The following is a 14,285-nucleotide window of genomic DNA, read 5'->3' as shown; positions in this document are numbered from 1 at the left end:
GCCAAAAAATATTCAGTACTTAAGTTAGTGAAAATGAACAAAAACCTCTATCATGCAACAAAAAGCTTTATCTATGATTCTATGATTATCACACAACAAAAAGCTTTAGGTAAGAACAAGGTGCCAAACCGAATTCTTTGCAAACACTAAATTCTTCAGTGTTAGCAAGCACATGTGCTCTAAGTGAGCAGTTATTTTGATTCATGTCTAAGACATGACTAAAGGTTTGCCAGGGCTTACTACAGTGTTCCTTCACTTTCCATTAGCTGTTTTTTAAAGCACAACATAGTGCTTTATGTGTGAAAAATGTCAATGTATGCTTAGATTTAAGCCAGGTATGGGGGAAAAAAAAGCGCAGAACTGTGTTAAAAAACAAACCCTTCAGTATTTCATATCGTATCCAGTCAGTCAGTTCTATGCCTACATAATTACCTCTGCAAGATTAACTTACATGTGGGTAAGAAATAAAATGCAACTGACACTGGAGAAGTAATTTACAACCAATGGCTAAGTGATTTCTAGTAGAAGCAAGATTGAAGTTCTTGATGGAAGATAAAGAAAAGGTTCAGTTAGGTGTGCTCGACATTTTAAGAATATTTGTTGGTGCTGAGCAAAATGACAGCAAAGATTTAAATAAATGTTCCAAATGATGTTCAGGTCATTAAATTGTGAAAATGTCAAATATATTAGGGCCATATAATCGAAGTTTAATGAGAAGTTCACGTCAACAGCTTTCAGTATCAGTACTACCTGAAATGAATTGGAAAATGCACTCCTTGGTACTTCTTCCATGACAAATGAAATATTTTCCACCACTTCTGTCATATTCTGTAAAGACTTAACTCCTGAGAAGAAGGAACAGTTGTTTTCCAATTCCTCTCTCCTTAACCATTTTTTTGGATGAAGAACCTGTACCACCTCCCACCATAAATAGAAGCAAACTAGGTTTAAACATTCAAAAAGTTATAAAGGTTTATTAAATGAATCCAGATTTGACAGATATTACATAAATTAAGCAGCAATAAAATTTTACTAGGGTTTATGTACAGATCACAGTGATTTTCATTGTGCAATGAGGGCTGACTCTGTAACTTTGAACAGTACTTATACATGTGAGCTACAACAAGCAACCAGCAACATACAGCATTAGTCCAAGTTAACCTCGCAAATCTAGCAGTTTGAACTGGTTATGTACTACACAAATGCCTGCTTTTACTATCACTACCTACTACACAACAGAGTATTTATAAAGCAGTTAGTTAGGTTTGCCATAGAAAAGTGCAAAACATGGGAAGTCTGTACACAGTACAGTACAAAAAGGAATCATGCTACAGTCATTGAAAGCTGAAAAATAACTCCATAGCATAGGAAGCACTGCATCACAACTCTTCTGAATGGCAAGCAGATGGGCCGAGAAACAGCCATATCTTAATTGCTTTCAAACCTGCAAAATCCCTGTTGATCTATTTAAACATAGTTCAGTACCTATATTTTGATCAATTAACAATGAATTTTTTTTTACAGTGGAAGATCACATTAGTTAAAGCTCAGTAGCACACATATTCATTGATCAAGCTAATTTACAGGAAAATCTACAGCATGTTCTCCACTTAAATCATGAAGCATTTTTAGTATTTGGTTACAAGGCAATCAAGTTTACAATGCATGTTTATCACTTAAAACCTTAAATCGGGCAATTAAAAATATAGATATATAAAACTCAAAAATAAGATTGTTTTCTAATGTTTAACATTCTTGTTTGCCAAAGCAGAATATGAAAGGCCTATGGGCTCTTGCAAGAAAACAGTCCTTACGCAACAGTCTATATGCAAAAATATATCTTAACAAAGCAACCATAATAAAATGAACTTCAGAGCAGAGGAAGGAGAAAACAAACAAACAAACAAAAGTCTTCTAGTTTGCTTAAGGAAGAATAAAATAAATCCAGAGTCCTTAGAGCAGTGTGTATCTGGAAACATCTGCTTGAGCACTCAGACAGGACTGTATTTGTTAGTGGTCCATGAAGTCCCAGCAAAGACTTAAAATAAAACCAGCTCACTTGCTCAAATAAATAAAATGGGTATGTAAAATAACAGTCCAGTAAGTTGAAGACTGTAGAGAAAATAACTGATCGTTTATAATAATGTTTCAAAAAGGTTTCTTATTAAGGATTTTAATTTAAAAATTTTTGAAGGTAGCTTTGTACTAGAAAGCATGTTGACGAGGTCAGTAGTTAGGTTCCATGGTTCTGGAAACAGTCCATGGGTTAGCACTATAAAGTAAGCTGTATTCACTTCTATAGTCTCTATCATAGTGAGTGCCAGTGCATCCACTGCCAGCAATGGTTACGTGAGTAAGAATGGGTAAGAAAGAAAATCCACAATTTTCTGTTCAACCTTTCAAAACTTCTGACCACCAATTAGCAAATCAGTCAAATACAACTTCAAACTCCATTTATTCAGCGCTAAAGATTTAAACACAGCGCAGTTTTTAAATTTGAAAGAAAAAAACAAACCATGCTGTTTCTGTAGTACTTCAGATCCCAAAAAATACTCAAACTTGCACGTTAAAAAATAAACTGTTTCCTCTCCTCTTAGACAAAGTAAGCTCTTTTATGTACTTCAGTTTCTTGAACTGATTTGGAATAACTAACTCTATGTATACAAATGAAGAAGACTAGACTCATTTTTCAAGAGAATGAGGTATTTTTACTGTGTTAAAAGGATAACATTCCCTGGATTTTCTCTTTATTATATATTCCTATATAGTTTTCACTGATTTTCAGCTGGGTTAATCAACTTGAAGCGCTTTTCAATATTTCTAATATTCCAGAACTACATCTTTGAAGAAGGATAACTTTATTATATACTGTATTTCTGCAAATGTTATACAGTTTCTAAGAATTAATTTGTTTTAGAAAGACACAGATTTAATAAACTAGAAGTTGCAAGCTTTCAAAGTACATCTACTATTTTACTACATCTCCACATTATTTAGAGCTAAACAAAAGAGAATTGAAGTAATTTTTCCACCAGGAGAGACCAGCTGTAGATCTGTCATAAAATTACAAAAAAAGTAATTTAATTTGCAATTACTGGAATACCTGTATAATAAGCACACAGAATTTAGTTCAGAAAAATGAATAATTGGCCTCCATTTTATTTTTTATTTATTATTATTATTTTTTTTTTATGGCATTTTAGATTAATAAAAATGTGGATAATTCTTTATAGGGAAAACAGTCTGTAAGATCTACAGAGATAGTTTTATATAGAACCATCCACCGTAGTGGTACAACTTCAACAAGTTCAATCATGATTTCCCTAAAAGTTACCTAAAACCTTAAAGGTATTTACTTTTTGAAATCAAAGCACTTAATTTCCCCTACATTAAAACAAATATCACAATATGAAACATGGAAAAGACTAAATCAATCCTGAATTGTATACAATGTACTTTTGTGTTTATGTGTACTCATATATGAAGATAAATAGATATAAGCACATACTGATACTTGGTGCTACTTACAATGAAACAGTATTGGAAATACTTCCCAAATTCAGTGTACTTAAGATGTCAGAAAGCTGTTATACAGTTTAAAAGAAATTCCTCAGATCTAAGGCTTGAACACTGTACATATGGAATTCCTGGCAGTGGAGACTTTAGGCTATTTCCAAAAGCAGGAGCAGAAAAATAAGGCTCTAACATACATTTAGTGTTCCCTCTGATATTCAGAAGTGCCAAATATTCCACAACAACTATGCCAATAATGAAAAAAGTCTGTTATGGCTCATGCTTTAAATGTAGAGAAGATAGCAAGCTTAAGAGAGAGAACAACTCCTGTAAGAGCCAGTTATAGCCCTTATACCATTATGCACTGAACTGAGTGTTTACAGAGAGTTGTCACAAGAGGAATCACATTTCAGACAGCACATTATCACTCAGTATCCTGGTTTGTAGAGACAAAAGTGTAACAGAATTTCATAAATTAACAATTAAGATGCATCTTAATCTACAATAAAACATGCCCTTGTCTTCTGCTTTCAAGTACTATGGTTGCAAGTATGAGGCATTGGAAATTTTAGGTACAAATCTTATTTAAAACTTAATTATTTTTTATTTTTACAAAGAATTATAAAATGTATATAAGATGATGAAAAACTCATTTATCCTTTTAAGTTTTTTTTTTTAATCCCTAGAGAACTTCTTGAAAAACATTATTTGAAAAATAAAAATCATAGACTCTGCAAAGTACAAAAATTTACATCTTTGCACAGTTCCTGTGCTTTAGTTGTACTGTATTCATTATATACATATATACTAATTTGTGCTTTTAATTACACAAGTTTAGTATAAACTTATAAAATTAAATCTATGAGTTAATTATGCAAAAAGGATCTGGGAATAGCAGGGAACTTAACTAAACCATAAGTTAAAAAAAAAAAAATCCTAAAATATATCACTTTACTCAAGTCTACTTCGGAGTAGACTCAATATTACAATTTACTAAACCAATGCCAAATGTTTACATCTAAAACTGATTCTTGCCTGCCTCCAACTCCTTAGATATTCATTATATTCTCATTTGCATATCTGAATGCATATCCACAAGGAAAGTCTTCATTTATGTACTAATTTAATTTTTCTTCAGACTTGCTCTTCAATTTCTTTCCAGTTTCTAAGGCAAAAAACAATGAAGAAAGAATTAAAAAACACAATGCAGAACATATAATTTCAATGTCAGTTTTCAGTCTTTCACAGTTCTAAAACATAATTCAAAGTATTCAAAGAATTAAACTGACAATCTTGTTCCTCAAACTAAAGCATTTACTCTTAATACAAAATTCTTGGAATTAAGAAATAAATGTTGTTATTTGTCAGATCAATCTATATATTTGCTTTTCACACTCAATTTAAAAAGTAAAATGGAAAGATCAAAATACGTGTGGGTAAGCATCACTATAGAATGAAGACTGTGGCATATATCTATCATTCAGTAAGCCTGTTTTAAAGTATATTATTTCAGTTTTATTTATATATTGTTGTGGTCAATTCATGGAAGAATTAATCACTATTATGAATTGGAAAATGTAGTTTCTGCACAAGGCTCTAACTTACCGACCTGCAATTCTTTGAAGAGGATTCCTGGCCTGTAAACATACCTTGTCCAGTGTAGATGTTGCATTCAGAAGTTCTTGAAAATTTCTAGGTCCTTAGGGGGTACTGGAGGCATTTTGTTCCAGTCATCTTCAGGATAAGCTTCAAAATTGGAAGTATCTCCATCATTGGATACTTTCGGCACTATAGGAGGCTATGAGAATAAACACAAAAAAAGATAGTATGGTTTATCAACCTGCTTCTCTCCATCACATTAAAACAGAAATTCTGTAAAAAATGAAAGAAAAAGACTTATGTTGAGAGGAAAAGGATCACAGAAACATGTACATGTTCCAAAGCTTTGTCTGAAATTAAAAAAAAACAACAACAAAAAAACAATAACAAAACATAACACAGGTATCTATTTGTTTAGCATTCAAGTGCCAGCTACTTTGCAAATGGAAGTTAATTACTTCACAAGATTATTTCAGTTAAACCTCCAGGCACGTTCTATATCAGAGTACTCTGCCACTCTCCTCATCCTTCACACTTCAGCTAACTGGCAAGCAGTTGCATAATCACCATCATGTCCGTCTCAAATAAGATAAAGTCATGATAGCAGTGCAGGTAATTGCTTTGTAATTGAAGGAAAAAAAAAAAAAAAAAAGCCTTCATTGCTTTCAAAACAGATTGGTTGCACTTGAAGAGGCTGAAATGACTAACTTGTATGTGCCTCACACTACATACTATGCCTTTTTCTAGGCAGCAAATAATGAAACTGCTGCAATGTAAGAAATTGATTTCACAAGGATGTCTGTAAAAACATCTTAACACAAATGGATCTTTGGATTTTATGGAAATTGGAAATCCAATGAGAAATAATTGTTTTCTACCTCTTTCCTTAGAAGATCCTTTGGATTTCCAGTTCACAGTTTTGTTTGTTTTTTTTTTTTCCCTATTTTCTGTTTAGTGCTGAGATTATTCTGCCCTTCTGGGCACAGGAATATGACAAACCACCTTTCTGAAACAATCAGTTACAGGTAAAAAAACCAAAACATTTCCTTACTCATTTCTGTCCCCTCCTTAGTGACATAGAGACCTTAATTATCTGCATACCAAACATACTGCTCTAGTTTGAGAAAACCTAAAGGACATCAAAATGGCCAAAGTAACTTACAGAACAAGAAGAACTAAAAAGCACAATGTTGTTCTCCATTCCCTGATAAAGGTTTCCATTGGCTTTGAGATCTAACCTGAAATTTTAGGCTTTGAAAAATGGCATTAGCAAGTTTCCAGCTGGAAAGAAAAGTTCTTATAGACAGTATCTCCACACTTCAGTCAAAAATAAAGCCTTGTTTTGGCAATATGGCAGTCACAGAATACTGCGCAGATTATTAAGATGGGCACAGTCTGCTTTGCACCAGATGCTCAGCTTCTCTGCTTTAATGTTTAACGCAGTTTTGGAGAACTGTGTGTGGGGGACACAAGTATATAGGACAGCGCTCCACGTCATAGCCTTTCATAATCTCAATCCTCCAGTGTTCCCAAAAACAACTTGAAAATGTACTTTCAAAAACTCCTATGCAGTGACAGCTACCCAAACTGACTGAAGACTGCCAAAATGCTACTGCTAAAGTCAAGGGAAGATGCAGTCCAGCCCAAAACCTACTTTATCCTCATCTTGCTTTCAAAAGGTCAAAGAGCCTCAAGGCCCATTGGAAAATAGGTCTTCAAGAAAAATCAGAACTATTTGCTCTACGAGGGGGAATGCCTGATAGCCCTGCTTCCCTGGAAGCAAACTACCAGGGAAACAAGTTTTGTTAAGTAACAGAGAGGCAGAGAAAGGAATTAACATTAACAAAATTATGTTCTCTCTCTCCCAGCATTTAATGTTACTTGCAAAACACTGACATTTAAAATCACTTCAGGAGTGCAATTCAATGCTCCACTTGCACAACAGAACAACTCATACTTTTTAGAGGGAAAACGTATGTATTATGTTTTCCATCTCTTTGCCAGTATATAAAAGACTAACATTATCAAAATAGTTATTTTTAGAAGCAGAGTCACAAAGCAAATTTCTGACCCAATTTATGACTTTGATCTGAAGAATAATTAAGTAGCATCTCATTCTCATTTTCTAAAGATCAATGCAATCATCACCTGAATCCTTTTATTAATAATAATATTGCTTAAAGGGTGGCTGGATCTGAGACTAACATTCTCTTGTTAAATACTATTTGCTATTTATTTAGTAATACAGTGATACAGAACATTGTAAACCAGAGGAGAATTGTTATATTCCAATCTGTGATTTTTGCATGGCCAGAATTCACAGTGCCTGTGTTAAAACACCTCTAGATAAACCGTCAATTGGGTGTTATAATTCCAACATAAAATAGAGGAAAAAAATTGCCTACAGAATTACACTAGGATGTTGTTAGAAAAAATGCCTCATGAGCATTTTCACTTCTATTTTCCCCAAATTATCTAGTTAGAAATTCACTGTAAAAAGGCATGCAAATAAAAGTAAATCCGAACATCTAATTAGTACTTGACTGATTGCAGATGGCAATCTATGTTATTGAAAATCACTTCTGTAAGAAGCTGTTCCAGTTAGAACTTTGAGAAAAGGTTTACTTCCAGAGTTCTTTAAAAATCATTTTGCAGTGTTGATAGCTTTTGCAAACATCTGCCCTTATATAATACTGAATTCTAATTCAGTGCTGTTAAAACTTGTGTTAGAATTACATTCATAAATCCTTCTCTCACCTTTCCTCTTCCTCCTAGTCCCATATGCTTTATATTTTATTAAAGCATTTACCTGAGTTGAACTTGGCAGAAAAAACTAAAGCCCAGAGAGAATATTCCCACAAATACAAGGGGATGAAAAAAAGGAAACAAAAACAACCCCACACCAACGCTCTTTCAATTCTACAATAGTAGTTACTTACAAAGACCTATAATGAAAATTGAAGCTTATTGTATGTAATGTTAATCACCTGACTTGAGCAAAACAAAGTAGGCTTTTTTAAATTAACTATTCATAAGTGTATTGCATAGAAAATGTGAATAGACATTCAAATAAATTAACTTTGCAGTGCAAAAGGGAAAGTATAATTATTGATGGATATAAATACTCACATACTTATACATATATGAAAACACACACACAGCAAAAAAAAATTTCTACAGAACAGTTGAAATGAACAATGACTTCTTGTTGGCATGCCCTATACATTATTTTTCAGATGGTACCTTTAGTCTCCTTTGAGGTACAGCATCCCAGTCTATAGACCTGAACCATCGATGTCTCTTCACATCATCTGCTCCATTCTTTAAAAAAGAAAGAAAAACAAAACATTTACTAAATGATATGAATGCCAAGACATGTATTTCATCATAAGAACTATGCCACACAAAATATAAGGTTTATTTAACCTTATATCATTTCTTTCAGGTGATAATTGACGAAAGATTCTACAGGATAAATTTACAGGTGTTATTTCCCCAGCAGATCCTGAGTTCCAGCAGTATAGTCCAAATTATTTATTTTTAGCATTCTTCTTACACAAGGGAGATGAAAATTAAACTTAAAATATCCGCAATGCCATTCGCTGCAGTTTTATTTACTTCAGTTTACTCTGGAGCTTTAAAGAATGACTTATTCAGACCTCCATTCTAATTCTCCTTCTAATTCTCACACTAATCAAAAAATTAACTGTGGATTGGTGAACTGTAAAGTAGAAAAAAGTAGTGGGAAATACTTCTATGAAATGTTACAGATGTTTAGTACTGACAACAAGAAGTCCTAAATACTGTTATAAAATATTTACATATACAAAACCATTTATTTTTATTTTTTCATTTCAGATGTAGGGCTAAAGGTATTATTGCTTTGTAGTGATTACTTTCCCTTGGCTGGCTTGGTTTCAATTAAGTACATTAACGAAAAAACCATCTTTTTGTTTGTTTGTTTTTTACTGTTCAGAAGAGGGGGATAGCAATTTGAGTACAAGTTCCAGAAATACAGAATTGAACTTTTTATTTAGATCAGTACAACAAAAGTCACACTTGGAAACATGTAACTCGAACTCATGGTTATAAAAATAAAAACTATTCTTAAGTCTTTTCTGTAGAATTCTTTTACCTTGTGCATTACATCTAACATTTTATACTGACCTTCATATTTCCTAATCGCCTTGTCCTGTCAACCACAAGTAGCTTCTTAATAAGGTCTCTGCAATAAAGAATATGTGTTCTCTGTTCAGCAGAAGCAATATATATTTGACTACCATACAAATGCTGTAGAATATAAGCATACATCACTTTGGCTAGTTAATAGTGTGTATAACTTATCCATTCATTTATTTTGCACTTCAGGAGAGTAAAGAGTGATAATCTTTTTTCTTTTCTTTCCTTCTGCCCAAGTATCATATCATAGTATCATAGTATCATGTGAGTTGGAAGGGACCTTAGAGATCATCGAGTCCAACTCCCGGGTTTCGAGCCCCCTGTGTAGCAAAGCGGCACTTCTACCCCTGCACCACAGGGGGGGGATTCGAACCCGGGCCCTTCAGTGCCGCAGGCAGCAGCTTAAACCACTGCGCCACTGGGGGCAAGTGTTACTATCTTTCTTTGCATTGCTGTACTTTTTGGGGCATTCTGAATATCAAAATTGATCTCAAATCCATTTGGCAGAACACAACCCTAATTTATACTTAGAATACAGATAAAGTCACACCCTCAACTTCATCCATTCAAATTTAAACTCTATGACAGCTGAATATTCTGGGAAAACATGGAAGAACTACTCATGTTTATAAAACTAGTAAGATCTGTAAGCTTTCATTTCACTGAAAATGAAAATCTTCCTCTGTGAGTCAAGATCACTGAGCAACTCTACATGAAGCTACATCAACCTTCTAAAAGATGAAAATATATTTGGAGACAGAAAGGAGTTGTGTTTTAAGAGCAAAGTGCTTTTTAAGTGCCAAACAACATAAAACTAAATAAGCATAATTCATTGAGTTCACTTGATTACTTAATTTATAAGCTGGGAGAAAATGTGGCTTCATATATTTGAAGCAGTTAATTTGTATCTCAATCACTACTGTGCTACATAGTAAAGCACAATATCATTCTGCTTTCACAAACTTCCAATCAAAGGTAAGAACAATTTAGCCACCTCTCATTTCTACAGCCTCAACAGACTTGAAAGTTCCAATATTGCATGGAATGCTGAAGATCTAGAGAATATGGGCAATTTAGACTCTTCAACCTTGCAGAAGATTAAGCAAGCTGATTTACAGAAGAAAAAAAAAAAAAAAAAAAAAAAAAAGAGGCAAACATGGCATACCTGTGTCTTTCCACCCTTGGTTCAAAATCCTACTGTCCCAATACAAAAACAACATTGTGTCATGTATCCTAGGAATCACAAAAGTGAATGCAGAAAGAATACATGAACTCACAGTGAATGTGTTGAACTGTTTCAAGAGCTGTTGTATTTGGCAGGATACACTTCTAAAACTAAACTGGAAAAATACTCAATTGCCAGATAAAAGGAGAATAAAGAAGTCAAAGCAGAAATCTTTTTTTTTTTAAACTCTCATGATAGTTTCAGACAGTCATTGTTTGGATTAGATTAAATAAAGCAACTGACTCCTTTTACAGTGACCTTCAGTGAAATATTTCCTTCCAGTTTTTCACAGAGAAGGCTACAAAAGTGGCTATAAACTGAGAAGAACTGAAAAGAAATCCAGAAAAACAAAACGAGAGACACAGGACATATGGCCAAAGTGAAATCATGGAGCTTGCTCTTCCAGTATAACTAGAAAACATTCAAAGGATCATTCTTTGTTAGCTTCAAAAATTGGTATTAGAATAGCATAGCTAAACTTAGTGATGTGCATTGTCACAAAAAATAAACAAATGCTGCATTCAATAGAACAAGTGCCTATTAATTTGAATCAAGTGACAGCTGAGTGTTTCTTTACTTTGTCGTTTCTCAAGAACAATTTAGAAATCATCAGATTTAAATCAGTTGATAATGCTTTCTTTATGTACAAAGAGAATTAGATTCTACATTATGGCCTTTCCAGATTTTCTATAGCACTGATGTTTCATTTGGCATTTTCCAAAATTGTTGTTGCAAGAAAAGTTTACAAAAACAGAAGAAAAGTTTTGCTGCCTAAGAGAAAAGTCTTGTAATACAATTGTTGCAAACACTGTATAACATCAATACTTTGAGTATAGCATGAATGTGTCAGATAGGATGCAAGACAGTCCTCATTCTTGCTGAGATACCAGCTGCTAGGAAGAAGATAACAAAAGTGAAAAGGATATAAGTAAGAAAGCAGTCTGTCTTACTAGAACAAAACAATCTTAGCAAGTGCATTAAGAAAACAGTGCAAAGACGTGAGACTACCTGTTCTGCATATTATTATTATTTTTTTTTTAAAATGGAGGTTGCTGCAACAGGAGACATAAATTATGCTAACAGCTTGGTGCAGGAAAGCAGGTGAAGTCAATGGATGAGATCACTCAAAACCAAGGTGTGAAAAAGGAAGAAAGTCCAAACCAGAATCCCAGAAGACCCCTTAAAGGCAGGAATGTAATGGGAATGAACTGCCAAGCACAAGCTGGAAGAACATCTGGATAACAAAAACTGGCAGAGAGGTGCATCAGCAAGTACACTGATTAATGTATGCTGCAATTTATGTCTAGACTGAAGACCTGCACATACATGCTTAATAACATAACTAGGAAACTTAACAGCATCAGGTGTCTTCTGGATAGTAGAGGTAAGTGCTGGTCTGTGAACACTAAATACAAGCATAAACTAACAACAACCCCACTTTCAAATGCTTTCAAAAGCTGCTAGATACTCTATGCTGACTTACCCAAGTACACTAATTTGAGCTATTCAACTCTAGTCATGCTTTTATACTTCAATGTACATAGTATGCACACTAGAAACGCACACTCTAAGATAGACTGGAGAAGATTACCCTAGTTAGAAACTGCTTCAAGACTATAAGGAAACACTCTTAAGAACAGAAACAAATGAGAGACACTAATGAGCATAATCTGACATAGACATATTTGATTCAGTGAACCTAATGATTCAGAGAAGGCTTAAAACTTTCTCCCCAAACTAATAGCTTTGCAGGAGAATTCATGAATGTGCAGATAAAGCTGGACAGATTTTGTTATATTTGCCATACAGCATTTTATCCATCAAACTACTGTTGACATTAAGCAAATGCCATTTCTACAGCTCACTTCAAAACACCTTGAAAGATTAACCCGGGTATGTAAGAATAACTTCCTGCCCTCACTCATGCAATCATTTCTACCTCTGAGATAAGACACCTGTGTTTACAACTGCACTTTAGAACTTCTAAAATTTACTAGTAATTATTTCAGTGACAGCACTTTCAATGAAGGAATTTTGGAACAGGAGAAAGAAGCTCTTATCTGCTACACACCTGTCATGATTGAAAAATATTATGAATATGAAAACAGACATGCGTATTTAAGATTGCACATTGAACTGGGATTCCACTATCTGAAGTGCCATTTTACACTGGAACTTCAGAAGTATCAGAGTTCAAGTAGTTATGTCAAGAGTGATTTAAGTGGCACTTACACATAGGAACAGTATAGTGCCCTCCTAATTTTTATCCATGCTGAAGTATCTCCTCATGGTTCACTTTTCTTCGTCTCTCACACAATGCTAGCACCAATAAGCTTTACTTAATGCAGGAAGGCATTTAATATTCCAACATATGCAGAAAAGTATGAGAGGCAGACAGTATCTAACAACTGTATCTCTGGCCTGAAGTCTATCAGACATAAAATTTTACTTTAAGTGTGAGAGTAAAGGCAATCTAAAATACTTCCCAACTTAGTGTTTCAGAAAATCAGAATCTTCTATGAAGATCCTTTCAGAAAAAGTACTCAGAAGGAAATTAGAACATAAAAGACATGGTTGAGAATCACAGACTTACTTTACATATAAATCCAAGTGCCGTGGGAAATCTATTTTGCCAGCAAGAATCTTCTGGTATATACCAAATGGATTGTCATCAAAAAATGGAGGAAACCTATTTTAACACAAAAAAAATTTAGAGAGGTTAGGAAAAAAAAGGATCTTGCAAATATTATGATGTTACAGTAATCTCCCCAAACTGATTACATGGTTCGTTTTGGTAGGACATCATCAATCAAATAGTAATTTGGTAAATAAATTAACAAGCCATATTGAGACTGCCATTGCAAAAAATTCTGTCCTATGACCATTGACTAGCTTCCATCCTAACTGTCAAAGGCCCTACATACAAACATGTTGTCCAGTTCAGTTTATTGTACTTCTTTAGTTTAAGTACAGGCTTTGTTAGAGAAGGTCTGAAGGAGACGAGTTGTTCACACTGTTTAGATCCCTAAAGTCTCTTGAAGTGCACCTATCTTTTCATTGGGACACATAAAGCACTGATTTAATCTCTCCAGGATGATGAGGAAATCAAGATACAACTAAAATTCTACACTTATTTTCTACAGAATTCACAAAAAATGTTGTGAGCTAACAGAGAGACTGCTTCCAGTCTTGCATCTACGGTGAGATTTGAGAAAATTTTCTGCTGTGCTTTCCTTACCAGTATATGACAGTCCCCAATTACTGCAAGAGGCTCAGAGTGTAGGTAGCTTCCATACAACAGGCACATTCAGCTTTGACCAAGTGCCAAGAGGTTTTCAGAGTCATCTTTTTAGAAACTACCACAGGAAATATTTTAGGGGAATGGAATAACCATTCACTAATCTGTCCCACCTTGACTTCTGTAACACAACACCCCCTTCTTGTGCTTTTACCTCAAAACCTTCACGAAACAGAAATTGGATATAATTAATACAGATGGTATTCAAAATCCCAAACACTGTTACAACAGCCTCAACACTTAAGACGTTTTCACATTTTCCTAACACTTTGTAATTACTTTCTAACAGATTTAAACTGCATGTATGTATACACAATACACATACAGTGCTGATAATTTTAGAAGTCAACGGTAGCAGAAACAAGAGCAAAAACATTTCTTCATCTCAAGTTTTTCCTTAATTTTACATTACTCAAAGCAGATTAGTCCTCAACAAGTACCACACTTTATTTCCTCTGTGTATATATTTTC

At 34.0% G+C, this 14,285-nt stretch overlaps 1 protein-coding gene across 1 annotated transcript in view; it reads right to left on the bottom strand.

Annotated features, from left to right (window-relative positions):
* Positions 1 to 952: 952 nt before the first annotated feature.
* Positions 953 to 14,285, bottom strand: part of PRKX (protein kinase cAMP-dependent X-linked catalytic subunit) — a 52,834-nt gene continuing 39,501 nt past the window's right edge. The window contains exons 5-9 of the mRNA XM_072361583.1: positions 13,110 to 13,205; positions 9,280 to 9,337; positions 8,356 to 8,433; positions 5,163 to 5,311; positions 953 to 4,678 (exon numbers count right to left, since the gene is read on the bottom strand). Coding sequence (XP_072217684.1) covers positions 5,186 to 5,311; positions 8,356 to 8,433; positions 9,280 to 9,337; positions 13,110 to 13,205 — 358 coding nt within the window. The 3' untranslated portion in view covers positions 953 to 4,678; positions 5,163 to 5,185. The remainder of the gene's footprint in view (positions 4,679 to 5,162; positions 5,312 to 8,355; positions 8,434 to 9,279; positions 9,338 to 13,109; positions 13,206 to 14,285) is intronic.

Source organism: Excalfactoria chinensis, chromosome 1, assembly GCF_039878825.1.
Source record: "Excalfactoria chinensis isolate bCotChi1 chromosome 1, bCotChi1.hap2, whole genome shotgun sequence".
In the NCBI taxonomy this organism is placed as follows: Eukaryota; Metazoa; Chordata; class Aves; order Galliformes; family Phasianidae; genus Excalfactoria; species Excalfactoria chinensis.
The sequence above is the reverse complement of the archived record's forward strand: the minus strand, read 5'-3'. Positions and strand labels throughout refer to the sequence as shown.